Genomic DNA, 15468 nt, shown 5'->3' with positions numbered 1-15468 from the left:
GTAATGGCTCTATCGCATCAGCATCGGCCTCAGCTGGTTTGTTATGCTGACTACTCACGACCAGGTTTCGGATAGAACCCCTCGGTATGCATCACGCAGACCCTCTCCCACGCTTCCGCTCGAACAAGCACCGTCTGGCCCCTTGCTGGATGCACCTATTCATCCTTCACGCCCTTGAGCCACCTCGCACCGAGTCCGGAAGCATTGACGAGCACCGTCCCCTGCCCGACCTGGACGCCTGGGAGGCTGTGGATGTCGTCCAGGCTATCAAGGGTCGTACGGACGAAGAGGACGTTCTTGACCCGGAGGACGGATGCGAGATGTAGGATGTTATGAGGCGCATGGAGGATGAAGGAGGTGTACCGGTGGCCGTACGTCTTACCAGCGGGTATAGGAGCCTGTGGGAGTTGATGCTGAGGGTACATATCAGCTCGGCTCGGCCGGGATTATAGGCCGAGAATACTTACATCGCCGACCAGTGGGCCATACCACCCTTCGACCTCTTCAGTGGGCTTCGGATGGTCCCAGACCGAGTAGAACGGGATGCGCTCGCATAGCTCCGGATGGTTTTCGCTCAAGCTGACGAGGTAAGGGAAGGTAGCGGCTTCGCGGATCGAGCCTGGGGTAGACGCGGACTGCTCAAAAGGGGACCAGTTGCAGCCCTGCTTTTCAGCTGGACAATCATGACAACACGGAGGCAGCAAGTGGGAAGTGGAAAGGATGTGGACGTACAGCCCACGGACTGGCAAAGTCGGTATTATCTTGATCCTCCGGCATGTCCCTTGCGACGATTCCTACTCGGTAGCCTCTTTCTTGGAGTACGAGCGCGCATGCGAGGCCGATCACTAGGTCATCAGCGTGACCGGAGAGAAGAAGGTGTAGGTTTAGGAATGATGAAGAGGGAGATATCTCAACCCGGGCACGCTCGTAGCTTCATTGAGGACAGGAAGAAGGGATGGGACGGACGCACCTCCAGCGCCCAAGATGATGACATCGAACGTCTGTGGCTGGTCAGGCTCATTCATATCGAGGGAGAGGGTCTTCGTATCAGTAAAGAGCGATATCAGGTGGTGAGTAGGACCGAAGGATAGGTGAGAAGAGGAGCAAAGGCCTTCCCCTTCACATCGAAGCTGCAAAATCTGATTAGGTTCGATGCTCCGCCAGATAAGATTCCAACCTAAAGGGTTGGGATTCCTCGACCAGCGCACTGAAACTCGACTTGAAACACGAACCTGGCCTCATCGACCATTTTTAGATGACAAGCACACTGTAGGACAGCGCCTGCCGAGTCCGAACCACACATCCATGTCCAACCCGAGCAGTCGCATAGTGTTATACACATATATACCCAGAAATCACCTACAAACCCCATTCGGATCCCCGCCGGCCATCAACTCGCTCAAGCTCTCTACGAACGCTCCCAGATCGCACAACCCGTCTTCATCCTCCTTGCAACCCCTGATACCCGTCAGAGGCACCACCCCGTCATTAAGCACAATCCTGACTTTTCGCCCTTCCGAGACGTCCCGCCTTCGCGATCTCCTCCCAGAACCGCCGGTTCCCCTGGTCCCTCTCACAGTCTCGCCTTCCTCCTCCTTCTCCTCTCCTTCGTGCTCGTGTTCGTGCTCCTGCTCGTGCTCCTCCTTATCGTCCCCATCTTCAACCTCGCCCTTCCCCCGGGCGCCGCAAGTCAGTACCTGCACCTGCATGTTGGTCGCGAACGGCATAATCTCGGATGAGACGAATGTGCGATGTTTGGGGATATGGTCCGAAGGGAGCGGGCCGGCTTCGGCGAATGTGGTAAGGTTGAGGGTAGGGAGGAGTAAGGAGAAGTGGGCGTCGTGTGTAAAGTCGACGTACCTGTCTATCAGCTCCCTACTCAAGACTGACGAGGGAGAAGCGATATGGAAGCTTACAGAGAATCATGCAATGGGAACTGAATATCATTGTGGAAGCTCGAATTAGTGGTCGAGTTGAACTCTGTCAGGCGAGCTAGAAGTCAGCCTCTCCCGTATCCTGTCAGTGACTGGGGTAACTCACTATGCGTCAACCTCGATACCAGCTCCTGCACCCAGCCCCTCCCCTGCGCTCGGGCATTCTTATACCCAAACGCAGAAGAGTACCACCAAAACAGATCCCAGCGATACTCGTACCCTTTCCACTCTTTCTCAGTGAACAGACCGCAAAACTCCGAGTAGCCGAGCGCGACGGTCTCGTAGGGGCACACATCCATCTATCTCGTCAGCTTGACTGTGCATTGCAAGGTACAATACGGAGAAGACTGACCATTCGCCTGACGTCCAGGAGTGTCAATTCCATCCCGCGGAGATCTTTCTGTAATCGCTTGCGCGCATCCTTGAGGAAGATCTCGTCCCATTCGTGTAGCTTGGCGTTGACGGTGGTGTAGTTCCAGCTGCCGCGGTCGCACTGTAACGTCAGCTCGACACATCAATTGTGCATAGACCAGCTTACAGTGTTCCACGGCGCCAGCGTATTGTTGAAACCGGGCGATTCGATCATTACTTCGAGATTGTACTGCTCTTCCGCAGGTATGCCGAAGAAGCCTATACCGAGTCAGCTTGCTGCGTCCCTCGTGTATGGTGTCAGATCCAGGTAGACTCACCGGCAGCAAAGTTCTGAGCGGACTTGAGCATGCGACTATAGGGGTTAGCTTTGCTGCGAAACGAAGCTGAGCAATGGCTCACTCTTGGCTTTCCGTCCGGAATACCGGGAGTCTACCCTTCATCTTATCGAGTAGGAACCCATACTTGACTCTAGCGGCGACACCGAGGTCGACTAGCTCCATCAGCCAAACTCTCCTTGATCATCTCATTCCAGTCTGGAGACTTACACAGCTGTTCCCTTCCAAACGGCGTCAACACCTCCGCCCCTAATCTCCACTTCCACTCCTCCAGGAATCTCAACTCCCCACTCGCCTTCCACCCCCTCATCGCCCGCAACTTGCCCGCCAATTCCGCCGGCCCGCCTTCTGACGAAGTAGGATACCGCGCACCGTGCCTTTGCAACCAGTGCAGTTCCGTCAATTCACATCCTGCCGGTATGAGAGCGGATGTATCGCCCAAGCCGTGCGTGACGGAGTGGTATGGTGAGAGATTGCCCCAGAGGTGTTGGATTGGTTTGGACTTGTGGCTTGGGTTGTGGGATGTGGGGGGGAGGAGAGGGGGGATGGCTGTGTGCAGAGGGGCGTGGGGGGCGGTGAGTAGCATCGCGGGCCTGAGGGGTCAGCCGAGACCCAGTAGATCAGGGTAATAGGCTCACTCCTTGCCTGTGGGTGTAGGTCCAGCGTAGCCGATACTGCTCATCAGCCAAGCTCCTTTGTCAATCATCAAGGAAGCAGAGCACCCACTTCGTAGGGAACATCCCTGGATCCGGGCGCTCCAAACCCCCTACACGCTCGCCTGGAACGACCTTATCCAGCCAGTCCTTCACATCCTGAGGCACAGCCTCCCAGTCTTTGATCCCACTGACCCAATCCCTCCCTTGGCCCGTGTAACACCCGAACAGCGCCCCGCCCAGCAACGCAGGGACGACCAGGGACCATACGATCAGCAGCGCACGGCACGTCCGTCCCGACCGCTTCTTGTGCGCATGCTGAGGTTTGCGGCCAAGAGTGAGGGGCGGCGAGGACGATCGGGGGAGTGAAGACGAGTATGAAGGGAGGAGAGGGGACGATGCGGAGTCTGACGCGGGCTGGAGCTCGTACGCTTCGAGATCTTGGATTTGGCTGGGCATATCGAGGTGAAGTTTGGACATGGGGGGTATGAGGAGCGAAAAGGGGGTCACCCGCTGCTCTTGTACTATCTGAGCGATGGTCGATAGACGGGAGAGGACGGGAAGATGCAGATGCATGGCTGAAACCTCTTACGGCAGACAAGGCCACAAGGCCGAATGCCATTATAGACATGGCAAGGAACTCCGCCAGAGCGATAAGAGCAGCTTTTGAGGCGTTTTGAGCTTGCTAACTCTAGAGCATGTATGCAGGCAGGCCTGAGAATGGCATAGGAGCTCACAGCGAAGCGTCTGTATGGTATGCATGCGACCAGAGTAGTGTGCATATACAGTAGCTGGAATCCCCTGCTGAGCCGAAACGACGAGCCATTTCGGGCCCGGACCTGGCCAAAGGTTACTCAACCGCGCTCCCTCCGCGCGTCCCACATTCCTCGACCCGTCTAGCCCATCACCTTCTCTCTCCTTCCATCACTCTTTCATTTTGATCCATACCCCGCACAGGTCTCGTATCACCATGCCTCCCAAGAAAGCAGCTAACAAGCGCGTTCTCCCTCCCTGGGAGGATTTGTGGGCCGCGTGGAGCGCGCTGTCCGAGGAGGAGAAGAAGGCTGCTGGGAGTGATGCGGGCATTGATGCCAAGCTTGAGGGTTTGGATGTTGCGTGAGTCATCTCTCAACGTCTATAGCGCTCCACGGGACGACATCCACTGTCTATTGAGGTCTCGTCGGCGTCCAGTACGATGCCATCACGCCATGAACCAGAATCGGAATCAACGCAGATGCTGATCCCCAAATCCAAGGCCTCGCTCAAGGATCGCGCCGACCTGAACATCAAGCTCGATATCTACAAGGACCTCGTTAACCTCTTCGCCGAGTCCCAGGATGCCAAGGAGGACCGGTTCGAGAAGCTTCTCAAGGAGTTGAAGGGGGTCGGGATGAGGGCTTTTGATATTGGAAAGCGGTTCGAGCGGGCGAACGAGGGCAAGGAGGCCGCCAACAAGTGAGTCTGAGCATCGGCGTCGTGGAAGGGCCTGTCGGTGGAGGGTGAAAGCGAAAAACGGGAATCATTGAGATGGCGTCAGCCGGTATGGCGCACCCAAATTTCGGGCTTCATGGCGAGGAAATGTGGATTGGTTGGGTGATGGGGATTGGCGGAATAGTAATGCTGCGTCACTGCATCATACCTGTCCTGTCCATCTACAGCACGGACTGAGCTGACGCCATCAGGAAATACAAGGATGGCAACTGGTTCGGTGCCATGTACACCTACGCCATCGCGTGGGGATGCCTCGTCCCCTTCTACCCCGGTGCCCTCCCCGAGTCGGACCAGCTCCGCAAGGACATCGAGAAACTGTACGTCTGATCTCTTTCATTACGCCACTATATACAGCTGGAACACATCGTCTTGTACGTGCCTAGAAGCAGCTGACACCTCAGCGAGCTCGCGCTGTTCTCCAACATCTCCGCCATGGCCGTCTCGGGCGCCGATGACAAGACCATCAAGACCCCCAAGCCCATCAACAAGGCCAAGCTGTTGCACATTGGTCTCCGCGCCTCGGTCTACTGCTTGTCTCACGCGAATGAGACCACCCTCGGTATTGTTACCAAGTCTTGTAAGTCCGTTCTCATCCTCAAAACTCATTCCCCATACCCCAACCTCCCCCTTTACCTTCGCCCCGTCGTCTCCGTCCATGTTCCTAGAATTTTCTTTTCTTTGCAGGCACGAGCTCCAGCTGATATCCAGGCCGCCGCGCCCAAGACCTCTCCGCCAAGCTCACCTCGGCGCACAAGATCAAGCCCGCGCCCGCCGCCAGCCTCGCCCTCTGGAAGGCGCAAGAGGACGCCCTCGCCGGTCTCGCCGCTGCCAAGACGTACGCCGAGCAGCCGGCCGACAAGAAACTGTTGACCAAGTCGCAAAAGGCCGGAGAGGCGGATTGGAGGGTGTTGCAGGGGTTTGAGGTTTACAGCAAGTAGGCGACGAATCACTGTAGAGGAGGGAATGAAGGGGATCCTGACGGCTGTGCTGTCGGTCTAGCCGGAGTAGAAGAGGAAGCTTTGGAAGTCTTTATCTGTATATAAGAAATCAAACCTTGGATGCAGACATGCGCTGGTCTGGTCGTGAGCCAGACAGGCCAAACTTGACCGGGGAACCTCTTGAATGCCAGCTTAGCGAATTGCGCAATTCAGTAGAACCACCGTTAGTACACGAGCATCAATTCAGCGGGCACTTCAACTGACAGTCGATACTCGACGACCTTTGACAATTACCGTACATCGCCTCTACATATGCCTACGAATAATCCTGAGCGTCCAACTCGCCCAGCAACAAATTCGTATCTTTTGATCCAGTCAGGATGATTGGTTCTCTTCATGTATCAGCCACAATATTCTTCATCTTCCAATTGGCACGATCCGGTACTTGCAGACTCACCTGGGATGAAAGTCCACGCCCGTCACTGTCCCTTTATGTCCCGGCAGCTTATACGCCACTTTTCCATCAACGACATCCCACACCGTCACGCTCCGATCTCCTCCGCCCGCCGCGATACGCGATCCCCCGTCGTGCTTGCTCCATGCGCACCGGATGAGGTTGCCCTCGAACCCTGCTGGTGCGCCCGTGAGGGAGCGGTAGACGCGCATATGCTCGGAAGAGAAGGGGCGGACGTCGTATATGAGCAGCGCCGAGTCGAGGGAGTAGGCCGCTAGGTAGTGGCCTGAAGGGGACAGGGCGAGGGAGGCGATCTATAAGTCAGCCTCGAACGCGATGCCATTTGGCGAAACGCCGGCATCCTGACTCACAGTATCCGTATGCCCATGCAGCGTATAAACCACCTTCCCACTCCTCAAGTCCCACACTTTCACCTCATTATCCACACCGCCCACAAACGCCTGATTCCCATCCTTGCTCCACTCGACCGCCGTCACCGGACAATCCCTGCCGTCGTCAAACTCCATCACTGGCTCTTTGCCCTCCATGCTCAGATCCCATACCCGGGCTACACCGTCGTCCCCGCCTGTGAGCACCAGCTCGCGCCCGCCAGAAAGGGCGACGGCGATCGAGTTGAGGGGGCCATAGTGCGCCGAATAGCGCGAGAGGCGCTCGCCTGTTTTGAGGTCGGTAGATATTAGTTGGCCCTCTGCGCCGCCCTGAAAGTCAGCTCCACGACCCCACACGAAAGAGGGCCAGACCGCGAGCTCACGGAATAGAGGACTTCTGAATCCAGGGAATAGGCGATATCGAGGATAGCCTGTTTATGCACATTCGGCAGTATTCCGTAGTTCTCATGTGGTGGGTAGGTATTCCACAGTGCTATCAGGTCAGCCTCTAGCGTGAAAACGTCGCACACTACGGCAAGCTCACATATACTCCGGTCGACTGAAGCGGCTGCTAATGTCCGTCCTGATGGATCGAATTTGCAGGCCGTTATTTCGCCCTGGAGGGTCAGTAAAGACTCTTGTAGGAGCGTTCATCGTCCATATAGCTGTCTCCACGCTTCGGAGAATCCTTCGCTCAGGTGAGCAGGCAGGTGCGCCTGATCACACGCCCAAATGAATATTCCTTCCCGATCTTATCCCTCTCCTCCAGCTGAGACGTCCGCCTATCCTATTTTCTTCCGTGTCCGCCTCATCCTCATCCTGCCAAGCCGACCCAGCTCCTGTCCTAGCCTTTCCTCTTGTCTGGTCCTCCCTCGCACCAATCGTTCGGGTAAAACCCTACGCTTCGAGTCCAAATCAACTCACCCCATGTGCCCCCGCCAGACTAACAATGGGCGCCTCCAGCCCACTCGTCCTCTTCACACTCCTGACCAGCGCACTCTTCCGCTGCCCCTCGCCCGACGACGCGACCGTCATGAGCATCATGGACGGGTCTGCGTCCGCCTCATCGTCGTCTACCCGCGCGCGCTTGGTGAGGGCCATTCCTCCGCCTGCGCCTGGACCGGACGCGGAGGGCGGTGGGGATTTTCGGACCGACATGGCTGCTTTTGGGTGTGCTGAGCAGGTGTCGGGCAGCTGCGGGAGGAGACTGTAGAAGGAGCGGTGTGCAGATCAGGGATGTATAGGATGTGTATAGTAAATAGAGGATCTGCGGTTGACTTGGTGGTGAGAAAGCTAAGGATGACGTGGCACCATCCCACCGGAACTAACCCCTTTTTGATAAGGATCGTCGGCCGGCGGGCAGGCTAGGCAGCCCAGCGACAACACAGAGGCATCCAAGGGCAGCAACAACGACTAAAGAGGCAGTCTACTAGCTAGACGCTCTCACATACATACCATCCGCCGAGAACACAGCAGAAGCACCCTTCCGGCAATGTCGATATAAGTCCCCTCACGCACCGTCGAAATGTTACCTCGGAGCCGTACCCGCGCGTCTTCGTCGCGTGCCGGATCGACCGCCTCGCACACGCGTACCCCTTCACGCGTCTCCGCGTCCGAATTGGTCGGCAGCCCCTCCAAGCTTCCTGGAGTCAAGGCGAACGGGCATTATATCTCGCCATCCTCGCATCGAACGGGGGAAGTACCGATAGATCCAGAGCTGCTCGCTATGGATGTCAATACGCCCTCGGTTGCGGTCGCGGACTTGCCTCTTCCGCTGGGGACCAACGGCGATGGCAATGGGTACGCGGGACCAGGGTCGGATGCGGATGCAGAGGGAAGTGATGCGGATGCGGAAGGGGAGGCGGTGGATGAGGCGATGGACTATGATGGCTGGCCGGTGATGCAGATGAGCCGGGTAAGTCCATTTCTGGTCTGTCAGTAAAGGCTAGGCTGATGAGCCAGACGAACAGCGGTCAGGGGCATATCGAGGCTATACCCTTCTACGCTGCATCCCAGCACTCCTCGTCATCCCGGAACGACGCCGGACCTAGCAACTCCCGCGCTCCGGTCCATGACCTCACGGCCACGCTGCACGGGCACGACTCCCTCTCTCCCTCCTCGAGCACGCCTATGCCTAGCAATAAGCGAGCTCGTATACCTCGTACCTCTACATCTACCTCCATCCCCGCCCACGCCAACGGGCACGCCAATGGGAATGGGAACGGCCTAACCCACTCCGCCTCCGCACCCGCCATCGCTTCCTCCTCCCTCAAGGTCAAAATCAAAGGCCCGCGCGGAAACGCCGTCAAGTCCAAAGGCAAATCCCGAGCGTACGACGACCAAGGTCTCGTTCTCCCCGACCCCTACTGCTCCTTTTGCACAGGCACCAAGGCGGCCAACAAGCTGGGCCGGCCGGAGAATATGGTGTCGTGCCATCTGTGCGGGAGGAGCGGGCACTTTAGCTGTCTGGACATGACGAGTCCAGAGTTGATCAGTATTGTCCAGTCGTATGCGTGGACGTGTATTGAGTGCAAGACGTGCGAGGAGTGCGCGTTGAAGGAGAATGAGGTGAGTCGATAAAGTCAGGATGAGAAGGAGGAAGCTGATGGATAGGACGAGCTCATGTTCTGCGATGGATGTGATAAGGGATGGCATTTTGCTTGTGCGAGCCCGTGAGTATATTTCCCGTGGAGCGCTCAGACGCGGTAGGACTGAGCTGATCTCGTAGACCACTGAAAAGGTTACCAAAAGGTAAAGCTGATCGATACCCGGTTTGCGACACGGGCGATAGCTGATTCATAGGTTCATGGCGCTGCCATCATTGCCGAGCTCGACTGACCCATCCGACCGCTCACTCCCACCCAGAATCTACACCCCACCCCGCGCCCTACAAAGGCAAGGGCAAAGGCAAAGCCATCGAATTCATGCCTTCCCACCTCGAACACCTCCCCTCTTCTTCCCGAGAGCCCCCAAAGGCACGGAAGAACGACCACCCTCATCCCCCTTCCGACGTTTTCGACTACGCCCAATCGCCCCTTTCACAGCCCAAAAACGGCAGGAAACCTAAGATCAAGACCAACGGCCACGGTCATGGTCATGGTCATGGTCATGGTCACGGTCATGCCCACTTCTCACCGACACCCGAAGTCGTACCGCCTCCCCGTATCAATATCCGCCTGCGTATACCGAAGCGGCATACCTCGGCCGAGCCCGAGGAGGCCGAGGAGGAGAAGGTGCCGTATGGAGGTGTCATAGAAGGAGCGGATGCGGATACGTCCCGCACGACCATCCTCGAGAGTGATAAAGAGGCGTTTGAGCGGAGTCGGCGGGTCGCGGAGGATAAGCTGGGCGGACCGCCGCCTGAGGCATCGACGACGTCTGGAGGAGGGACGTGGGATACGCCAGGATACGCTAGTCCGACTTCGACGCCCGGGCCTTCTCGGACCAACTCTTCCATGAATCTCACGCCGGGTCAGAAGGCGATCCAGCAAGGAGGAGGGGGAGGAGGGGCGGCGCACTCCCTCTCGAGGTCTTTGCGGGATAGACTGTTCACTCAGTCGAATCCGTCAACTCCGGATGGACATGGCCATGGTCATGCCCAGCACACCCCGACTGGGGCGACGGGCGGACCCATGACGAGGGACAGTACCGGAACGGGTCCGAGTCAAAAGATCAATAAGATCAGGTTCGGCCAGTTCGATATTGATACTTGGTACTCGGCGCCTTATCCCGAAGAGTATCAGTATGTCCCCGAGGGGAGGTTATGGCTGTGCGAGTTTTGTTTGAAATTTATGAAGAGCGGATTCGTGGCGGGACGGCATCGCGTGAGTATTTCGCTGGCCTGAGCGGGAAGGGGTGGGATCGGGAAAGTAGCTGATATCTTCAGATGAAATGCAGAGCGCGTCATCCGCCCGGAGATGAAATCTATCGAGATGGGACAGTCTCGGTATTCGAAGTAGACGGGCGGAAGAACAAGGTCATTTAGCTACTGAGAGCCCTTTCGATGGAATGAGATCGAAAGCTGACCATCCCAGATCTACTGCCAGAACCTCTGCCTCCTCGCCAAGATGTTCCTCGACCACAAAACCCTCTACTACGACGTTGAGCCATTCTTGTTCTACGTCATGACAGAAGTGGACGACCTGGGCGCCAGATTCGTCGGGTATTTCAGCAAGGAGAAGCGGAGCCCGGATAATAATGTTTCGTGTATTATGACATTACCGGTCAGGCAGCGGAAAGGGTGGGGACAGTTGTTGATTGATTTCAGTGAGTCGCATGAAAATCTTCAGAAGGGCGGAGCTGACGAGTCAGGTTACTTGCTTTCAAAGAAGGAAGGCAGGGTTGGGTCGCCCGAGAAACCGCTCAGTGGGCTTGGGGCGGTTACGTACAAGAAGTACTGGCAGTTGGCGGTCTTTGCGTATCTCCGGGACAAGACCGGTACGGTCACTATAGACGGTAAGCTAAGACGCTCCTCTCGTTTGACAAGAGGCATAGCTGATAGCTGACTCTTAGACATCTCCGCCGCAACCTCTCTTACCTTCCTCGACGTCTACACCACCCTCCTCGCTGAAGATTTCATCCGCGTCCAGACCACTGCGGTCGTCCCCCTCCGCCGATCCACCCCTTCCCGCGGTCGAGGACGCGGCAGCCGTGGTCGAGGCTCTCGAGGCCGAGGCTCGCTCCTCCGAAACTCCGGCAGCCAGACGGATATCGATGAGCCTGAATCCAACTCCCACGTCGACCCTCCTGAACTCAAAGTACCAGATTCGGGAACTTACGAGATCGTCTTTGATCGAGACTATGTCGAGGCGGTGCTCAGCAAGCATGCGAGCAAGGGGCTGCTTGAGCTTCGACCGGAGAGGCTCAAGTATCACCCGTTTCTCGTCAGTCGGACGGGACCGCTCAAGCCTGGTGCGGCTGACGGGGCGATCGCAGCTCTCGCTGGGGCTGCGGTGGATGGGGATGGGGTGGCGGACGCGGCGCCGGCGGCTGTTGATGATGGCGAAGCCAATCCCGTCGACCCCGTGCAGGATGTTATCCTGCACGGCGAAGACCCCGAGACGCTCGCTCTTGTCGCTGCGTTGGCGCATGAGGAAAGCCCCAAGCGGAGTCTCCGGAAGCGCAACAGCGTGAGCGAGGAGGTCGCGGAAGGAGGGACGCCCAAACCCAAGCGGGCGAGGAGGAGTACGAGGCCGGCGCCGGTGGTTGATCTGTCGGGGCTGCAGAGGCGGGCGAGTCGGAGGCAAATACCGCCAGCGGAGGAGGCGGCACCAGCGGTGGCCGTGCCCGTCTCTGAGGCGGAGACGGCGATCGTAGCGCCTGCGTCGGCGGAAGAGTCGGAGGTGGAGATGGTGGAAGTACAGGACGGGGACGAGGCGACATTAGTGGCGAAAAGGGAACAGCTGGATGGGATGGAGGCTCAGGAGAAGGTACTGGAAGAATCTACAGAGAAGGAGGGGAACGAGAAGGAGAAGGAAGTGGAGGTGATACAAGTGGATGATGGGGAGGCGGATGCGGAGGGGGAAGAAGAGGATGCGGATGCGGAGGGAGAGATAGATGAAGATTACGTCCAGTAGAAGGAGGGGTATAGGAGGATACCAGGGTTGCTACATTATCTGATGCATAAATAGCACAGGCACGAGAAGCTCAGCTATCCGTTGCCTCTACCTATGACTGTTGTTCCAGCATGTCTGTGCATACACCAGTGGGGATGTCAAGCCCAGGGGAAGCCTCTGGAGCACCGAGCTGCAGCTGAGCGCTGAGCGTGGGCCCCATGGGCTGCTTAGTCATCCCGCTTATTCACCGGGTATACGAAACGTTAACCGAGACTTGCTTTCTTGCTTTGTTTCTCGCTCAAGATTCAGAATCGAGATCGACATCCTTCCGATCAATCGTACTTTGCCTTCACAACATCGAGCATAGAGCAGCTCACACCGACACTCACTACACCCCTCAACATAGACTACCTAGAATCATCAGTACGAAAATGGCGTTCCCCCGCCCAAAGCCCAACACTGTAAGTGTCTTGGCACCGCTTCCCAGTAAGATAAGCGCTGACAGAGCCAGATGGAGACGCTCGCCTCTGAGCGTGCCAACCACCCCTTCAACACCCGGAAACTCGCCATCGCACTGCACGGGTCCGAGCGCGACCTCGAGCTCAAAGAACGATTCATGGCTGAGATTGCCCGACACCCCGCCTTCAAGTCATCCGATATTCACGATCTGAGCAAGGATGAGATCCGGGAGCGGACGATGGAGAAGTTTGCGAGTATGGTGCACTTTGTGACTACTGAGAGTCTTGAAGTGTTCAATTTGCGGATGCAGGTGAGTGGCTGTGTGGCGGAAGTGTGGCAAGGGGAAGAAGGCTGATAAGCGCAGCTGATTGGTATTGCGGACCCCGCATTCTGGACACGGTTCGGTGTCGCCTATGGGCTCTTCCTCGGTGCTGTACGGAGTGGAGCTACTCCCAACCAGCTCTGTAAGCCACTTTCGGCCCATCTAGGCAAGATCATGCTAATTCTCAGCCTACTGGATTGACCGCGGTGTGCTCGGACTCAACGGCGTTATCGGCTGCTTCGCAATGACCGAGCTCGCGCACGGCTCCAACGTCGCCGGGCTCGAAACGACCGCTACGTTCGACGAGGAGACTGACGAGTTCATCATTCACACCCCTCATCTGGGAGCAACCAAGTGGTGGATTGGTGGAGCGGCCAGCACGGCTACGCACGCGGCGGTATTTGCGCAGTTGATTGTCAAGGGCAAGAAGCACGGTGTCAAGACCTTCGTGACCCCTTTGAGGGATGTCAAGTGAGTTACATACTTTTGATAGTACAGAAGGTAAGAGCTGACGGGGTAGGACGTTCGACCTCCTCCCTGGTGTCAATATTGGGGATATCGGAAAGAAGATGGGCCGGGACGGTATCGGTGAGTTGAAAGTGGAAAGCAGTAGCGGACGCACAGCTCATAGGCCAGACAACGGCTACATCCAGTTTACTTTTGTCCGCATCCCCCGAGCGCACATGCTCATGAAGCACACCCAAGTCTCGCGCGAAGGTGTGGTCACTGACCCAGTAAGTTATCCGTAGACGGGTGCTCGCTGCGCAGCTGACACTTCAGCCACTTGCTCAATTAACGTACGGAGCTCTTATTTCCGGGCGGACGTCCATGGTTGGTGACTCGAGCAACACAGCCAAGAAGGTAAGCCTAGCTTGGAGTTGGACACCATGCGGGAACTGGGCTGATTCGTAGGCTTTGACCATTGCTGTACGGTACGCTGCGGTCCGGAGGCAGTTCAGCAGTGGCAAGGGAAAGGTACGTCGTGCTCTGTCCGAGTGCAAAACGCCATCCTGATGATCTAGCTCGAGACCCAAATTCTCGACTACCCTATTCACCAAAGGCGGCTTATGGTGAGCTGCCGCGCCCAGAAGACTGGAGCTCAGCTGATAAGCGTAGCCACTCGTCGCTCAGGCCGTCGCTATGGGATTCACTGGAATGAAGCTCCAGGCCATGTACAATGATATGTCGGCTTCTCTCGATGTCTTGGAGCCTTCAGACGTGAGTGTTCGACGCACTCTTTGATAAGATCGGTAGCTGACAGAACAGCCCAACCTCGAAGAAGTCCTTGATAAGCTCAAGGAGACGCACGCGACCTCGGCTGGTCTCAAGGCGTTCTGTACATGGGCTTGCTTGGACACGATTGAGAAGTGCAGGCAGGCTTGTGGAGGGCACGGATACTCTGCGTAAGCTAGACAGCCCGCGTCTACCTGGAACAGGGATGTCCTTGATAGCTGACGTTTCAGGTACTCGAATCTTCCCGCCATGTATGCCGACTTTGCGGTTCAGTGCTCTTGGGAGGGCGATAACACCATTTTGAGTCTGCAAGCTGGACGAGCGCTCGTTGGCGCTTGGGGTGGTGAGCTACAGTCATCACATCTGTTCGGGCAGTAAGCTGACTTGTTAGCGGCCTCGAAAGGCAAGAAGCTCGCTCCCGGCGTGGCCTACCTCGGCAACCCCGCTACCCGGACCGCCAAGTCCGACGGCTCGCTCAACCACATTGACATTCAGCGCGGATTCGACTGCGTTGCCGCCAACGGTATCAAGAAGGCCGCAGAGGAATACGTCAAGCTGCTCAAGTCGGGCAAGAGCAAGGACGAGGCCATGGAGATGTGCAGTTCGTCCCGATTCGTCGCGGCCAAGCTGCACACCATGGGATCCATGTTCCGGATGTACCGCGAGGCGGTCGAGGAGATGCCCGAGACGGACGAGAGCAAGGTGTTGAAGACTGTGTGTACGCTCTATGGGCTTTGGCAGATGGAGGAGCTGCAGGGTGCTTTCTTGAAGTGTGAGTTGCAGTTACAACATCTTCGTTGGTGAGACTCAGCTGATCGTCCAGATGGCTACTTGACCGCCGACCAGCTCGACAAGGTTTCCGAGCAAGTCGACGCCCTCTGCCTCGAGATCCGTCAATACGCCGTCCCTCTCATCGACGCCTTTGCGCTCTCGGACCACCTCATCAACTCACCTCTGGGTAAATGGGACGGATCGGTATACGAGTCGTACTTTGCCCAGGTCCGCGCGTCCAACCCCCTCCCCAAGGTCCACCCGTACTTTGAGCGCCTTATCCGCCCTCTTCTTGAGCGCAAGAATGCGGACTTGCCGGATGTGGAGAAGGATATGGGACTGGATGAGGAGCTGGCAGAGATGCGCGCAGAGATGGCCAAGGGGAATCAGAAGGAGAAGAAGGTGCAGAAGAAGGGGGCGAGCGCAATGGTCAAGCCGGAATGATAGATGGATTGGGATTGCCTGGACTTGGTTGATGACTCATTTGTTGGCTATGTATGTGTCGCGATAGCTTTGCGAGATGGACCTTACAGTGACGATGATACATAAACAGGATACAAGC

General features: G+C 56.9%; 5 protein-coding genes across 5 annotated transcripts; 3 read left to right on the top strand and 2 right to left on the bottom strand.

Annotated features, from left to right (window-relative positions):
- Positions 1–1355: 1355 nt before the first annotated feature.
- Positions 1356–3753, bottom strand: MKK02DRAFT_34398 (putative phytase; the record flags this gene model as incomplete). Its single annotated transcript, XM_053088933.1, has 9 exons — positions 1356–1860; positions 2028–2233; positions 2287–2427; positions 2473–2564; positions 2624–2658; positions 2706–2796; positions 2852–3234; positions 3280–3315; positions 3368–3753. 9 exons carry the CDS (start codon positions 3751–3753, stop codon positions 1356–1358), a joined length of 1875 nt encoding a protein of 624 aa, XP_052944132.1.
- A 511-nt stretch (positions 3754–4264) lies between these two features.
- On the top strand, positions 4265–5723 carry MKK02DRAFT_37885 (uncharacterized protein; the record flags this gene model as incomplete). Its single annotated transcript, XM_053089820.1, has 5 exons — positions 4265–4410; positions 4486–4749; positions 4977–5102; positions 5187–5362; positions 5494–5723. 5 exons carry the CDS (start codon positions 4265–4267, stop codon positions 5721–5723), a joined length of 942 nt encoding a protein of 313 aa, XP_052944131.1.
- A 316-nt stretch (positions 5724–6039) lies between these two features.
- Positions 6040–7724, bottom strand: MKK02DRAFT_34397 (WD40-repeat-containing domain protein; the record flags this gene model as incomplete). The annotated part of the gene is made up of 6 exons (XM_053088932.1): positions 6040–6115; positions 6181–6491; positions 6549–6896; positions 6950–7059; positions 7111–7183; positions 7491–7724. 6 exons carry the CDS (start codon positions 7722–7724, stop codon positions 6040–6042), a joined length of 1152 nt encoding a protein of 383 aa, XP_052944130.1.
- Positions 7725–8696: 972 nt separating this feature from the next.
- On the top strand, positions 8697–11458 carry MKK02DRAFT_16778 (acyl-CoA N-acyltransferase; the record flags this gene model as incomplete). Its single annotated transcript, XM_053085688.1, has 10 exons — positions 8697–9134; positions 9180–9238; positions 9295–9317; positions 9369–9659; positions 9714–10037; positions 10074–10390; positions 10453–10542; positions 10601–10832; positions 10878–11042; positions 11079–11458. Coding segments are annotated over 10 exons (2319 nt in total), but the record flags the coding sequence as incomplete, so codon positions are not given.
- A 1094-nt stretch (positions 11459–12552) lies between these two features.
- Positions 12553–15350, top strand: MKK02DRAFT_16975 (acyl-coenzyme A oxidase I; the record flags this gene model as incomplete). Its single annotated transcript, XM_053085715.1, has 14 exons — positions 12553–12582; positions 12633–12890; positions 12945–13044; positions 13091–13373; positions 13423–13490; positions 13539–13636; positions 13683–13763; positions 13815–13877; positions 13925–13972; positions 14019–14120; positions 14196–14305; positions 14366–14478; positions 14527–14907; positions 14959–15350. 14 exons carry the CDS (start codon positions 12553–12555, stop codon positions 15348–15350), a joined length of 2127 nt encoding a protein of 708 aa, XP_052944128.1.
- Between the last annotated feature and the right edge of the window lie 118 nt (positions 15351–15468).

This window comes from Dioszegia hungarica, assembly GCF_025882075.1.
Source record: "Dioszegia hungarica strain PDD-24b-2 chromosome Unknown MKK02contig_15, whole genome shotgun sequence".
NCBI classification, from domain to species: Eukaryota; Fungi; Basidiomycota; class Tremellomycetes; order Tremellales; family Bulleribasidiaceae; genus Dioszegia; species Dioszegia hungarica.
The sequence above is the reverse complement of the archived record's forward strand: the minus strand, read 5'-3'. Positions and strand labels throughout refer to the sequence as shown.